The sequence below is a fragment of the Apaloderma vittatum genome, unplaced genomic scaffold, assembly GCF_000703405.1.
Source record: "Apaloderma vittatum isolate BGI_N311 unplaced genomic scaffold, ASM70340v1 scaffold7248, whole genome shotgun sequence".
Classification (NCBI taxonomy): domain Eukaryota; kingdom Metazoa; phylum Chordata; class Aves; order Trogoniformes; family Trogonidae; genus Apaloderma; species Apaloderma vittatum.
In genome coordinates, this window is record NW_009731156.1 from 48,399 (window position 1) to 64,397 (window position 15,999).

The 15,999-nt window shown below is 39.1% G+C and overlaps 1 protein-coding gene across 1 annotated transcript in view; it reads left to right on the forward strand.

Annotated features, from left to right (window-relative positions):
* The window catches only part of ABCA4 (ATP-binding cassette, sub-family A (ABC1), member 4), a gene marked incomplete at its 3' end in the record, with an annotated part of 31,015 nt that overhangs the window by 11,191 nt on the left and 3,825 nt on the right, over positions 1-15,999 (forward strand). The window contains exons 6-14 of the mRNA XM_009875085.1: positions 1,891-2,088; positions 5,851-5,940; positions 6,317-6,557; positions 8,013-8,152; positions 9,264-9,380; positions 9,977-10,174; positions 13,878-14,083; positions 14,872-15,048; positions 15,665-15,887. Of these exons, the coding sequence (XP_009873387.1) occupies positions 1,891-2,088; positions 5,851-5,940; positions 6,317-6,557; positions 8,013-8,152; positions 9,264-9,380; positions 9,977-10,174; positions 13,878-14,083; positions 14,872-15,048; positions 15,665-15,887 (1,590 nt within the window). The remainder of the gene's footprint in view (positions 1-1,890; positions 2,089-5,850; positions 5,941-6,316; positions 6,558-8,012; positions 8,153-9,263; positions 9,381-9,976; positions 10,175-13,877; positions 14,084-14,871; positions 15,049-15,664; positions 15,888-15,999) is intronic.

Consider the following 15,999-nt stretch of genomic DNA (forward strand, 5'->3'; position numbering starts at 1 on the left):
GAGGATGGGGATGTTTCTTTTTTTGGAAGCCAGACTGTACCTGTCAGTTGCATTTTCCTCTTTTGCATTCTGCCTGTCTCCACACTGTCCAACTTCGTTAACAGTGCCTTTACATGGGTACAGCTGTAGTGATGATAGTGACATTACCTTTCAAGTACTTTTTCTAGAAATTCACATCCCTATTTGGCATCAGAATCCTAATACACAATGTGTGTATAGTTGAGATGCTTTTATTGTCAACTGCAGCTCCATAAGTTGAAACTCAGGGTAGTCCAGATAAAAGTGTTGTACTAGAACTCTCTTCCCCTGCCTTTCCTATTCTGAATGCGGACTTCCAACAGCCACCTTTGCAGTTCTGTTGGTTGCTTCTGATATCTGAAGCACTTAATGAATAACTCCTCAAGCTTGAATCCACTTTCTAAAGCAACTGAATTAAGTTTTTTTCTCATTCCTCTGGGTTTTTAAATATCTCTTTACAGGCACCACAAACAAGTCTTCATTGCTAAGTATAGGAAATTTACAGGTATATATATAATATATGATGACACAAAACTGAAAGGAGCAAGTGACACACCAGAAGGCTGTGGAGTCTCCCTCTCTGGAGACATTCAGAAGCCACCGGGACAAATTCCTGTGTGACCTACTCTAGGTGATCCTTGCCAAAGCAAGGTGGTTGGACTGGATAATCTTCTAAGGACCCTTCCAAACCCTAACATTCTGTGATTCTGTGATAAAAATATATAAAGATTTGCAGATATATTGATAATGTTCAGAATCTATTAGATGGTCTTGTTAACTTGTTTAAATAGGAAATAAATGTGCACCTATAGGTGTGGTATGCTTGGTTTGATCCAAATATCTTCAAGACTGGAATGCTCAGCAGGTTATTTTTCTAAAACCAATTATGTTCTGCAAAGATTTCAATGATTTATTTTTTTGTGCAGCTCATTAAATTTGTTTAGCCTAATGATATTGTCAGTGCAGAGTTCTGGTTGGAAACTCTGTATTCGTCTCAAACACAGTGTTGTGAGTTTTTTCCTTACAAGGAAAGGAGATGGACAAAGGATTGAACATGAGCTTATGAGCAATTTTCAGTGCTACTTTTTATTATATTGCCGTGTACTCTGTCCATTATAAAGCAGGCAGAACTTAATCATGCATTACGGAGAATATTCCATTACAACAAAGCAAATCCCAGATAAATCTACTTATTTCTACAGAGTTATTATTTACATTGATTTAACTGTAAATTAATCTGTTCCAAGGGACTGCACACTAAAGACAATAATTGTTTCTTCCATTGCATGTTTATATCAGAAGTGATAATCAGTAAATGGATGGTGTTCAATATAAAATAATTTTGTAAAGCCTGGCTGTATGCCTGTGTATAGTGACAATAATGGCTGTGGGGAAGCATTGGAGTGGAACAGTCATAAGTGAAATAAAATACTGAGGGAAATCAAGTTTAAGAATCAGTGAAACTGACCTTTTTCTCTTAGAGCAACTGACAGAAATAGAACTAGTCTAGACATGACAGGTAGAGTGATCCTGGGGAAATACTTCCAAGCAAACCATAGCTATGTCTCCTTTACCACAAGGATGAGTGGCCTGGCATCAGGTGTGCTTAGGTGACAGAGAGACAGGGAAGAAGACTCACAAGAACTTTCACAATGAGAACAGGAAAGATGTGGTGGAAGGCAAGGCAATCTAGCATAACTTCAGATGAGAGTGGCTCAAGAGCTGGGGCTTCAGCTGACTGCATCCTTCTGCCATTCATTAAAATATTAAGAGGGGCTGATATCAAGTTGTTCACTTCTGATAAATCTTTAATTGTTTCTGAATGGTATGAAAGTTCCAGAACAGTAAATGAAACATTGGTTTTGGTTACAGTTTGCCTACGGTGTCCCTGACTTGACTTTGAAGGACATTGCTTGCAGTCACATGCTCCTGGACCGCTTTATTATCTTCAGCAGCCGAAGAGGTCTCCCTTCTGTGCACAAGGCCATGTGTGCCTTGTCCCAGGAAAGCCTACAGAAGGTAGAAGATGCCTTGTATGCAAATGTTGATTTCTTTAAGCTATTTCAGCTGGTGAGTATTAACACAGTCATCCTGTCTTATGTTGTCATTTTTTTGGCTGATAGTTTGGCTGCAAGAGTTTTCTTCGTAATATATCACCAGTGTTCCAAGTGGTCCTTGTTTATCTACACCTGCAAATACAAATTTATGGATATGTGATTGTTAGTCTGCCATCAGCAGGACACTAGACAGCTCTCAGAATGCTTTGGAATGAAACAGATGAAATTCACAGTACAGCAGAACTTAAGGATTCTGATGCAGTTTTAAAATCAGTGTATGTGTAACTGTTATCTGGTCTTTCCAGTCTATGTAGCAAAACAGTGTGTGGCAAGACCTTGCTGAGGGTTCTGAAAATACCCCATGCAGCCCCTCATGTCTTAGCTTTATCCAGCAGGACAGAATTCTACACTGAAGTCAAAGCCACTATGCAGCTTGAGTTGGGATGGCAAACTTATAGCCCATCACTGTGCATATGTCTTTGGTATTTTTTCCCTATCGTCATGATCACATTTTTCAATGCTGAATTTAATTTACTGGTTTTCACCTTATAACTTCATGTCATGAGACTGTCACATTGTCAGTTTGCTGTACACAGCAGGCAGGATACATAAGCAGCTAAAGTTACATATAAAGTATTGATTGGCCTTTTCTGTCCCAGCAGTGTTTAATTTAGCATGAATTTTTTTCAGCTTTGAGTTGCTCAGAACTGGAAACAGAGGATGCCAGAAGCTTTAATTGACACACCAGAAAAATTACTGTTTGATTATTGTAACATTGACAGTCATTCATTATGCCCATGTGATTTTGCCAGTCCTGATAGGAACATGTGGTCATCTTTGAAAAGCTGCTGTTTTCCATTTCTAAAAATACACTCCGATATTTCTGTGTATCTGATGCTTGCTGGAAGTAGCAGAGAATAAATGCTATAGTACTTCTAAGAGGTTTTCTGCTTTTAAGGACTTCATGTGCATATGCATACTGCCCTGCCCAGCTTTAGAACTGAGCTGTTAGCATATCATGATATTGCTACCATAGCAAATAAAATGGAAAGATGAGATTTAATGAAGCACTTGTCTGTGTTTAAACAAAAATAGACTCACAAGGGAGGTAAGAACATAAACCTGAAACCAAAATCTGGAGTTGTGAAAACTGGGAGTTCAGATGCAGGCTTGCAGTCTGGTCTGTTACTGTAAGATCTGTCTGCCAGGCTGCCCCCTGAGCATTGGAAGTCTGTGATGGAAGGGTGTGCACAGCCTGATTCCTTGTGGGTGCACCAAGCTGCCTAGCACAATGAGACCTCAGGCTGGTAGAAGCTATCCCACACTCCTGTCATTATAGTTGCTCAATAGTATTTTTTAATGTATTTCTTTTTTTTTCCAAACAGAAGTCTCCCTTTTAAATCAAAATCTCAGTGTCTTCTGTTAAACTAGAAGGTAGATTGTGCATAAAAACTCATTGCCACAGCTATTTTTACAATGTGCTTCTCCACCACTTTGAAATTAATGTTTCATGTTGAATCTTGTAGATTGTGATCAACATATTCGGGTATGTATGTGCATAAGCATACATTCAAAACCTTCATAATCTCCAGGGAGTTTTGCCAGAGATTAAATCAACACACGTTTTTGATAGCAAAGCAGAGATAGAAAAATAAGACCCTTCCTTTACTGTCTGTCTGGCTCAGCCACAGCAAGGAAAATGTGCCTCTTTCTGGAGCATTGCTGTTCTTGAAAAGCTGCCTGTTTAAGCTTCAGTTGAAGTTTCTTAAACCTTATAAGCGAAAATAAAATCTTTGCATGCCCTATTGCAATTTTGGGGGCAAATGAGCAGTTCTTCACTAAGCATGGACATATGTTGCTGAAACAGCGGCTTTGATCGGTATCATCACATGAACTTGGTATATAATCAAACTGAGTGTAAATCTGCTCCCAGTTACATATGCAGAATGAACCTTCATTGGACTTCTTAGAATTCTACATTAGTTCTAATACTTCTACATTAGAAATACCTGTGTATTCAAGACCCAGGTTATTTTCTGCACTCTTACACTGTCAGTGACTCTGTACTTCATGGTCTTGAGGCTACAGTTGTATAGTATAACAAATCACATAACAAAATTTGTTTTTGCAAAGCTCCTTGTTTGAGTAGGGCTTATTTTAGGATAGACAACTGACTGTGGATTCCAGAACAGGGCTTCCTATTGTTGGAAAGAAACTTTTCAGTGTTTATGTTCTTCCTTTTTTTTCATGACCCCATATTCGCTTCCAGTGAATATGAAAGTAGCTGGAAAAATACTTGGAGAAAAGCTTCCACTCTCCTCTGTGCTTAGGGTTAGTAAACATTCCCAACTGTATGCTCTGATATTTAGGTCAGATGAGAGTGTCGTTTGTATGTAATATCTGCTGATCCTGTCTTATGTGTGCTCCTAGAGAACATGAACTAACTGAATACAAATCCAGTCATTTAAGGATATTTCTTTTAAGATCCGATTCATACCAAATGCCTCCTGCAAGAAATAATTTTGAGGAGCAAAGTGTAATTATGCCCCTATTTCTCTTTTCTTTTCCTCTAGCTACAAGAAGGAGGTTCTTAATTCCATACTTATCCCATATTTTCTCTATTTTGCTTTGGATTGTTTACAATACCTGTGTCTCATAGTTTCAAAAAGGTCAGGTTAGGCAAGTGCTCCAGGAATCCTGGATAATCTTTGCAGAGACTGATTCCCTGTAGAGGACAAAGGAAAAGTATATTTTTGAAGCATTTTGTGTGTATGCTTCCTGCCTGAACTGCAATTGACAGCTCAGAACATGCTAACATAAGCTTTCTGTAAAAGCTCTTGCCTTTGGGATTCCCTGCCGTGTACCTACTCAGTGCAGCTGTCTTCTGCTTGCTTAACCACTCACTGACTGAAAGGAATGTCAGGGAATCAGCAGGACGTATAGCTACATGGTTCTGGACAAGTCCTTTTAGGGGCTTACCTCATAAATATTACAGTCTAGCTACCTAAAAGTCCAGCTTCATATTTTGCTGTAATACCAGAAAAAATAGATGCCTGAGAAAGCCTTAACAGTTCTAACCCCAAACGCGTGTGTGATTCTTTAGACAGCTGACAAAGAAGGATGCAGTGATGCAAGCAAAGTGATATGTGACAGCATGTCATGATGTTACGTCCTTCTTAAGAAAGCAATGATAACTAAAGTGTTAACTTCTGCTGGAAAGGCTACTTGGTGAGCCTGCAGAAGCCTGCAGAATCAATAGTTTCTGTCAGACCTGACAGACAGTGAGGACCAGACTGTCTCCAAAACTGAGGAAATCTCTCAAGTATTAAGTACTACCAGTTATTTACCTCCATGGCAAATGAGGGTTTCTGTACTGCAGCCTTTGCTAAGTTCAATTTCCAGGTGTCTGTATGTCTCACTGGAAGAATGGCCTCTGTGAGAAGCAGCTTCTCATAAATTCCAGTTCCTTCTCCATTTTTTACCTTTTGACATGGTGGGTTTAGATAAGCAGAAGAAATCCCAAGCTATATTTTCAGTGGCCTGTGACTGTTTCAGCCTCATATTAATAAGAACAATTACATAGGCTGCTGTATGAGTCTGCACATGGGTCCTGGATTTGTGGTCCCACAAGACAGGCTTAGATGACTCATTGTTCCAAATAGCTCAGAAGTATTTCAGCTAAAGAAATGTCGTTCAGATTTTCTTCTCTCACTGTAACAGCTGCTGTCATGTAAAAGCTACACAGAACTCATCTGTATTTCTGATGTGTTCACAGCTTCCCACTGTATTGGACAGAAACTCACCAGGTGCTGACCTGAGGGCCTGGGGGAGGGTGCTATCCAATGTCTCCCAAGCAGTGCAAAAGGTAAGTAGTCTGATAATAGAGGACATTGCTTTTCTAAGTAGTGCATAGTCCTCCTTTTCCTTGGTTCTTTTTACGTTTCAGTTACCTGCTTTATCAGAAATAAAATAGACTTGTATGGGAAGAACTGATTCTTTAGAAGTTCATTCTTCTCTCATTACAAATTAAATGTAGACAAGCATTTGTGATTATGAAGCTGCTTCTTCAGAAAAGACATGAGACAACACAAGCTGAAAATGATACCCAGTACTAGGACAGATGAGACAAAAGGCTGAAGTTCTGACTGCATCTAGTCTGGACACAATGGAGACCCCATCAGATCGTCAGATCCTTGTCTCCTTTGAGACCTGCAATTAACAAAGTCTTGTCTTAACCGCAGCTAGCCAGGAAGTCAAGCATTCAAGACCTTTTGATGGTTCTGCAACCATTTACACAAGGCAGAAGGCCAGAATCCTTAGCCCACTTGGTGAGCTCCCTGTCAGACCTTTTCTGTGGCTACCCAGAAGGAGGTGGATCCAGAGTGCTTTCCTTCAACTGGTATGAAGATAATAATTACAAGGCTTTCCTGGGGATTGACTCAACAAGGAAGAAATCCAGTTATCCTTACGATAATGCAACCAGTAAGTTTTTCCACCAAACTATTGCAGAGACTGTACACAGGTGCAACTTAGATTGCATTTTTTAACAGTTGATTCAGGAAATTAGACAGATGAAACAATTTTACCTCATACTTATTTCATAGCTGGAAACAGAGAAGACAAGGAATTGAGAAATGACAGTAATATGAATTTGGTTTCAATGTGAAGGCATAAAAATTGTCATCATAATAATTAAGACAGTCCATCTGTCTTTTCTTCTAATATATGCTACGAATCTCTGGAGGAACTAGATGCTTCTGAAGAAGATTCTGGAATTATTCTCCAAGATAAGTAATTTTAAAGGGTCTCAACTTGATTAATGGCCTTGAGCAAAGGGGTTTTTAAATCTCTCCTTTTAAATACTCAATTTGATATGTGACGGCTGTTCTCTTCCTGTATAAAAGTATGTGTATTTTGTAGCAGTAATGTTCTACAGCTTAATTAAATCTTACATAGAAAATATTTCAATTTACCAGTTTTTATTGCTCTAATTTCCTCACTTATATTCTTGCTATTGTAATAGGAGAGAATGCTAAGAGAAGCAACTTTTCTCTTTTCTACCATTTGTTATTTTATTGTGTGCCCTTCTCTTTGCTATTTAGTTTTTCTTTATGTTGATACTACCAGCAATTTTTTCTGTACTAACAGCCATATTATAGCTGATTAGTAGATTGCGGTGTCCCTTCCACTATGATAAATATGGCTGCATGGTTACAAAGTGTCGGTGAGGACTTCACCCCTAGAGAGACTCCTGCCTTTCACTGTTGGTGTTGATAATTGGCTCTACCTATGTCTGAACCTTCAAAAGATCTGTGAAAGGCCGTTCTCCATGTCTTCAGCCAGGGAACAAAATAGTTGAATGCTATCTAGGTACACTGATTACTTCATGGTGCTGGAATAAGATAGAAATGTTCACGTTAAAATGTTTAGTTCTAAATCATTGTAGGATCCAGTTCTGAACTCTTTCAGAGTTCAACATCAAAGCCTGCTGGATCTTCAGTCCAATAATTTATACTGTGTATGAACTAACAACTAACAGGAGAAAAATTAGCTTTGTATCACTATCAACTGCAATACAAAGGAGCTAATTAAATAGGAGAAAAACAATTAGAGCTCAGAATTGTTCAGTGAGATCTCAGCTACTTAGTTTACTTGCCTTTGAAATACCTTATAAATAACAGCCACTTTCCAAATAGTTAGATTTACATTTACTTTTCCAATTTCCATGATTTCTACAAGTACAAGATCTACTTAATAGTCTTTGCCATCTATTTAGGCATTATACTTCTGCATTGCAAAATATGCTTAACCCATGCAGATTCAAAATGCTTTAAACTGTCCGTATCGCCAGTAAAAAGTCCTGCAGGACATTATATGTGGATTTGAGTAGGGTTACATAAAGACTGTCTTTCTTCCTTTCTTTCTTTCTGTCTTTAGCACCTTTTTGTAATGCATTGATCCAGAACTTGGAATCAAACCCTTTAACCAAAATCGCTTGGAGTGCTGCGAAGCCCTTACTGATGGGAAAAATTCTGTTTACTCCTGATTCACCTTCTGTACGTCGGATCCTAAAAAATGTAAGAAGTTCTGAAATACAAAAAAAAGTATACTGTTAAAAAATTGCATCCAAAGAAACATCTCTTGAAAAACAGTGACTGGCTACGTCAAAGTAATCAGATTTTCTTCTTAGAACTCCACTTGTTCTGATGATCATCAGTGGAGGGACAGTTACTCTTTGTATTAAAAACAGGAAGCAGATGCTCATTGATTCATCTCATCTTGGTCCACACTACATGTTTTTTCTAGCTCAAGCAGCTTTCTGTTGGCATAATTCCACATTTACACTAGTAAAAGTAGTAACGTGTATTTTACAAAGGTAGCAACATCCGCAGCTCTGTGCCAGTAAATATTTAAGAGATGCAGTTATGAGGCTTGGATAGACTCATTGAGACCTGACACTGAGGGATCACAAACCAATAGCAACATCATGGTTGAAATGGTAAATCATTTTCACTTCATCAGAATGGGATGGAGCCTGGACTCTTCAGCTAAGTGCCTGAAGTCAGGTGAAATTAATCTTAGCAGTTAAGTCTAGGTCACATATGACCTAGGTTTTGACCCCCTCATAACCACCAATTCACTTACTCTCGACATCTGTATAAGGCAGGGAAGAACTGCTGCTTGTAGTTCACACAGGAAAACATCACATTTGCAGCAGGCCAACATTTCAGATCCTAACTATGAGAGCATTTGTTTTCTCCAGCTTCCTCCCGTTTGTTCATCTACCTACATCAATATCTTTCTTCTTCATACTTAATGGAGAGAAATATTCAAGAGAAAAACGAGAGGAAGAAATCATTCTACCTAAAACCAGAGTATTTAAAGGAATTTAAGTTAATTGAGGTTAATCACAGAATCATAGAATGGCCTAGGCTGGAAGGCTAATGTGCGCTTGTTTTCTCCATTACATAAATAACAGAAATTTATCCTAAGTGATTGTGATTCCAGATGGATTTTACAGTTTTCTGAGGTTTATTATTATTTCTGCTATTTTAACCAATTTATTAACTATTGACAGTAAAAACGACAACATTTGTAAGTTACAGGTTTCACTACCACTGAATTATAAATTCTGAGATTTTATCTCCTTAGCTATCTAACACTTTCTTCTGCTGTTTTATTCCTCAGGCAAACTCCACTTTTGAGGAACTTGAACGCCTCAGACTTTTGACCAAATCTTGGGAAGAAGTGGGACCTCAGCTGTGGTACTTCTTTCAAAACAGCCTGCAAATGAATATGATCCGTGTATGTTATAACTTAGCAGGGATCCTCAGTAAGAGCAGTCTTTCACCATCCTTTGTTTATACTAAGGAGAAGAGAATTAATTTGGAAGATTTGACTGGAAGCATGGCCTTTGCAGGACTAATTTGTAGTCTTTAAGGGTGTTGGACTACTTAAACCTAGTCTTAGATGCATTGCAGCATCTCTGTGGCAAAACCTCGGATATGGATACCGTAGAATCTGGCTAATGACTCCTTAGCAAAGGCAGCAATCACTGCTTCCTTGTCTCTCTAAAATGTCCTTCAAGAACAGCTAACTCGATTTTCTTGGGTTCTGCACAGGTGGTAGGCAGTAGAACCATGATTTTGCTGGGTCCACCAAATTACACTTATCCTCGTGCTTATAAGAAAACAATACAATAAATAATCAGGGATAAATTTCATCCATTCCCCAGGTCTCACTTCCAGTTCAGCTATGCAACTGTCCGTTTATAAAATTAACTCGTTAGCATACCCTTTTGTAAAATTCACATCTCAGAGCTATGGAAATGGAAACCTTTTCTAGCTAAATGGGGCGTGTGAAAAGAACCATTGTAGTGAGGCTGTCCTGTGTTTCCTCAGGACTCTCTGAAGCACCCTACAGTGAGGAACTTGTTGAACAGCCAGCTGGGTGCTGAAGGCTTAACTGCTGAACACATAATCAACTTTCTCCACAATGGGCCTCCAGGGAGCCGGGAGAAGGGAATGGCAGACTTTGACTGGCGAAACATCTTCCGTGTTGCAGACCAAGCTCTACGCTTGCTCAGCCAGTATCTGGAGGTAAGGTCAGCCCTCCCACTGCTGGGAATACTTCTAGAAAATATCTAAAAGCGGGGCAGGCTGTACTTGGGGGCTGTGGCAACAGACAAGAAGGTTACAAGCATAAGACATCTTCATTTCCTTCAAATTTAATCTCAATATTAAAAGCATTTTCTTAAAATAATGCAGCAGTATGAGAACATGAATAATAATTATTATGAAAAAACTCTTTAATTTGATGATTCTCAAACGCTGTATTCAAAACGTTGGCTGAACGTCTGAACATACTTTGATTCTGAGAGGCAGTGAATGCAAAACCTCCAGGAAACATTTTCTTGTAAGTGTTACTAACTGGCAGGCCACTAACTTCAGCAAGACCAGGACCAAAGAAGCTAACAGTTGTTTGTGAAGTCCCCCTTCAGGTTTTTAAGCACCTGATCAGAATTCCATTGAAACAAATTAGGGAGTTTCCAATTGTTCTGTTGCCCCTTCTGACAAGATGTCTATGTCTCTTTCCTGGAATCAGTACTTCCCTTCTCTAGGGTGCTGTGTTTTTAGTGAGCCTTTCTGAGGCTTTTTGAGCACCAGAGCGCAGAAAGTGTGGTGAAGTTTCACTACATACATAAAAAATGCCGAAAATGCAGATGAAAATGCCAAGCCATTGTAAAAATGCTTTGAAAGATACTTCAAGTAAGAGGTTGCTCTGCTGTGGGCAGTCAAATTTATGAGCCCAAGCCAAACTAGTGGCCCCTGTAATGTTGCAGATTAGCTCCAGGAGTTTAAAAAAACCATTGCTGTTGGCAGTAATATTAATACTTGGGAACTCGACACTTAGCATCTGCTGTATGAGGGTCAAGGTCTTTATAAATTACATCTTATAAGCAACTATGAAAGAGAAGTAAGTATTTAGTTATTATTTAATGATTAAATAATCTGAATCTCAAGCTCACAGAGAGAATTGATACTAGCTGTGAGCAACGGGAACAAGCCTAGCTCTCTCAATTCCAGTCCGGTTCAGTCTAAAAGACCATGCATCTCCTGCGAGAAGGCAGGAACTGAGAATTTATCTGTCTTCCTATAGCTGTTACAAGAGGGAACAATGAAGCTTTTGCACGAAGCTCTGCTGGTTCTTCTGTTGTTCTTTTTGCATCATGTTAGCAGAATAATTTCTTACTCAAGCTGAGTGAAATATGTTGCTTGCAGCAGGATGATGTTGGAACATCTGATGTATCAGGGTAGTTACTGTACCTGGTAATAGATCTTTGTGTCCTTAAGTTCTTTGGAATGAGCTTATTGTTTTACATCTGCTATTTACACTGAGTTGTTAGCATTTGAGAATGTTTTCACGCTGTGCCAAGCACAATGGGAACAAATAGCTCCCTTTCAGGGACACCCTACTCCTTACTATAGCGTGTGGTGAGGAGAGGTGTGCTGCCAGCAACTGGTTTGAAACTCCAGATCTCTGTTGCAAGCTGTGGTGTAGCTGAGAATCCCACAAAATATGCAGTGGGTGCTCATCCTCACCACCTCAAGAATTTCCTCTTCTTCCCTTTGACTACCCCAGGCCACAGAACAGCTAGTCTGTGAGGGCTACCTAGTCACCTCTTTATGCTTAATATTTTCTCGTTTTATCTTCCAAACCTGTCCTTAGTATTTTTAGTTTTGGTTTTCCCATCTTCATTGGATCATTTTAAATTGTTAAATGATATCTGAGAGAAGATGTGAAATAAATTTTTCCAAATGTTTGATGAATGAATTTTGATATAGTGAGGCTTATGAAGGCACAAGCTGTGTTGTATTTCACTCAAAGTCTAAGTAGAGGCTGCTGCCTTCGTTTCAAATCAATTACTTTTCAGAAAAAGAAATTCTAGCTTTTGGCTAGTAGATTACAATATAAAATCTCTTTTCACTTTCAAATTGTGTGTACTACTACAAGACTGGTGTCTTAGCCTATGTTCTTATGCAAGCTTTGGTTTCATTCTACTCACACAAAAGACCTGTAAGGATTTGCATTTTCTGTTTCAAATATTATCTAGCAACTGGACTGTTAGGTAAGAACCTACACTGCTCCTCACAGACCAGTACAGACGCTGTCTATTCTGCAGTGAAAATTTAGACAAGATCAGTTGTTTGTCAGCACTTTGCCAGTGCCATTCCCAAGGAAAGGTTAAATAAAGAAGTCTTTAAGATGTTTACCCATTAAATAGCAATTTATGAGCACTTTGATGGGTAGTAATTTTTCATTATTAACCTGCAGGAGAAGTTCGGTAAGATCAAACAAGTTAGGCTCCTGGAATTTTATGAAGCAAGGTAGTTCAATATGTGTCTTCCTAGTCTGTGAAGGGGTTAAATACTTATACTCTCTGGGAATGTCTTGCCAATTCTGAAGGGTGGAAGCTAAATATAAAAACGTAAGTCTGTAATTTTACAGGTAACTAATGACAATTTGTAGTATTCACAATTTTTCTGTCTTACAATGTCTGTTAGGTAGGAGTTAAATGGGAGGACATAAAGGACTTGGATTTTTACTTGATATCTTGTATATGGAGTCGTAATAAGAATTATACATTTCACAATAGTGACCAAAAGAGACAGTTTGCTGTGAAGGATAAGCTATGTTTTATTATTGAGATAGCTGAAGTGTGTTAAGGCAGCAGGTTAATCACATGTCAGAATTCAGTAGGGACGCAATAGTAAGATCAGTTGACTAGTTGATTGACATTAAATAGGAATAAATGCCTAAGAGACTTTAGATTTTGAATTTATGCTCTGACTTTCCCAGCGCTTTGCCTGACAAAGTGTTTTTCAGCTGAAGTCCATGGCTAATCTGCCTTTCTTATGGATCAGTCATCCTTCAGCTCCTTGGTGTTCACTCAGGCAGTTCCTAGGCTGAAAAAAACACCTGAAAACTTGAAAAAGGACAGTGTTTTGATTCAGCTGGACTGCTAAAAAACTCTTGTGGCCAGATTTATTTTATGGCTGAGTTAATTTTATCTCCTGGATGCAGACTGTGGAGATACTTCCTGATACTGGATCCTCATCTGTGCTGAATCTTTATCCCTTCCAATTCAGGTATTTGTATTTTGAGGCAACCTTCCAAGTACAGTCCAAGTGGCAGAGATCACATTTCCATGGCTGCATGATTACAGTGGCTTAAATAAATTTTAATTATTTTGTTTCATTCTATCTAAATGTAGCACCGTAGGGTTTGGCTGAACCTAGTACTGGCTATAATTTCTGTAAAGGTGCATTTAAATTTGCCCTGTAATACTCAAACTGCAAGAGCAGCTGCTGCTTTATTTGCTACCCTTGCTTGATTTCTTACTTGTCAGGATTGGACGTTTCTTGAGCTTGAAGAAAGAAGCGGGCCTTAAATATCAGGAATAACATGCTTTCAAAACTATTCCGTCCACTCAGATTGACCACAGCAATGCCAAATCTGAGGTTTACAGTTCTTTTGAGGGAGAATGATGTTTCTGAGTTTAGATTGGTAATGCTGTACATTTTGAATTTGGCATAAGTACTAGACTAAGAATGGGGAAGCTTTCAGGAAGGAGGAGAGTCAACTTTTAATAGTTTCAGCATAAGCTTTTAAAGCTGAAAATAGCAGCTGCTTCAGATGAACATGCCTCCTTTTTCTGTTTTCAACCACTGATGTCTGCTTTATGATACACCTCTTACTAATTTATTCTCATGCAATTTTTCTCTTTGTGAATTTTTGTAGTGCTTGACCTTGGATAAATTTGAAGGTTGTCTTGATGAAACTCAACTGACTCATCAAGCTCTTCATTTGCTGGAGGAAAACAAATTCTGGGCTGGTATCATTTTCTCAAACATAGAGCCTGGAACCAGCAATCTTCCACCACATGTGAAATACAAGATCCGGATGGACATAGATGCAGTGGAGAAAACAAACAAAATCAAAGACAGGTAAGTGATGGTTTCTTCTCAGTTCTTGCCTGCCCTAACAGGAATATGAAAGACATAAGGACATTAGAACTTGCGTTGGATACGTGCATAAAATCCCACAGCCGTGGTTAGTACTCAGTGCAGTGCAGAATCCCTCTCTGGCTGCCAGGTACTTACCCAAGTCCTGTCACTCTTTTGGCAGTTAGGCCAGGCAGTGGGTACATGCATGGATACATGGCAAAGAGAATGGCTGTGCTCAGAATTCTGTTCGGTAACCTGCTTAAGTTTTTAGTTGATTCCATCACTGGGAGAAGCAAACAAGGAAATCCTATGTGGATTGTGACCCAGCGCTCCTCCCTCTGCACAAGAGAACTCCTCTGCTGTTCCTCCTCAAGTCCCTCTCAAATGGATTCACTTAAAGGGAAAGCAGAAATTATTCCTCGGAACTGTCTACATAGAGGAATATAATGGTGTCTGCAATCTGCAATCCAGATATTTCCGTTTAAGCTCCCAGGATACTGTATTCCAAATACTGTTCTAGAACAGTTACTCTGCTACGTAACTAATTTATGTACGTTTTTGGCCAGAATTGTTATTCTGTGTAGAGGAAATTAAAGGAAATGAAGGAACTTTCCAGGTCATATACTTTCTCAAGCAGTGTGGCCTGACAGACCAAAATCTACAAAAGACAACTCCAGGCAATGCCCCTACAATCACAGTAGCTAAGATTGATTGATTGATTTCTCCTCTTCTCCTCCCCTAAAGCCACTGTTTACCCAGATGATTTCCATATGAATTTTTTTTTTGAGGTACTGGGATCCTGGTCCACGAGCTGATCCTGTGGATGATTTACGCTATATCTGGGGAGGATTTGCATATCTTCAAGACATGATTGAGCATGGAATTATAAAGACTCAAACCAACACTGAGGTGCCACTAGGAGTTTATCTGCAGCAAATGCCATATCCATGTTTTGTGGATGATGTGTGAGTACAAGCAGTTTGTCTTAATTCTGATGAATACTTGAATTGCTGGGTGCTTTAAGACTCTCATGCACAATTTCTAAGTGGTGCTGTGTGGGACAATCCCAACTCATTCCCCAAGTCATAGGTTGTATGAATTTCAGCAGACTTGCTGGCAGCATCTGATGCTTTTGATGCTTAATTCAGTTAATTCTTTTGCCAGTGAATCTTGGGAGCATAAAAAGACAGTGAAGTTCCCAAACTGTTAACATTAACATATGTCTTAAAATATTCTTTGTACATCATAGCAAAAACATTATGGTAATTCACTGTGAAGGGAGATGTGTTTTCATGAGCCACCATGACTTGTACCCTTCAGTAACACTTAGAATCTTTTTGCAAAATAGAAATAATGTTTATCTGTCTCATGAGAGTGCAGCAACTATTATTAGTTCATTAATATTTATGTTTTTTATGTAGTTCACTAGCATTGTGTTACTGATGTTTAGACTGAGAATTTCCAGTCCTATGTTTAGTAAATGCATTCTTCTCCACTCCCCCTCCTTTTTGTTCTTGCTTTTCATCTCAATATTTCTTTGTTTTACCTAAATTTAATTAATATCTCTTCTTGATTTGGTAGCTTCATGATCACTTTAAACCGCGCCTTTCCCATCTTCATGGTGCTGGCTTGGATATATTCCGTTTCCATGACTGTGAAGAGTATAGTGCTGGAGAAGGAAATGCGTCTGAAAGAGGCTATGAAGAACAGGGGTATAACTAATGGGGTGATTTGGTGCACTTGGTTCTTAGACAGCTTCACCATGATGGCTGTGAGCACGTTCCTCCTCACAGGGCTGATTATGGTAAGGGTTGCCACTCTCAGCCTCGCTGTTGTGTGTACACTGCTGATAACAGTTTGCAGCTGAGAGCACAGTAGCCACTCAGAGGCAGATGCGAGTGGCTCCCCCCCCCCCC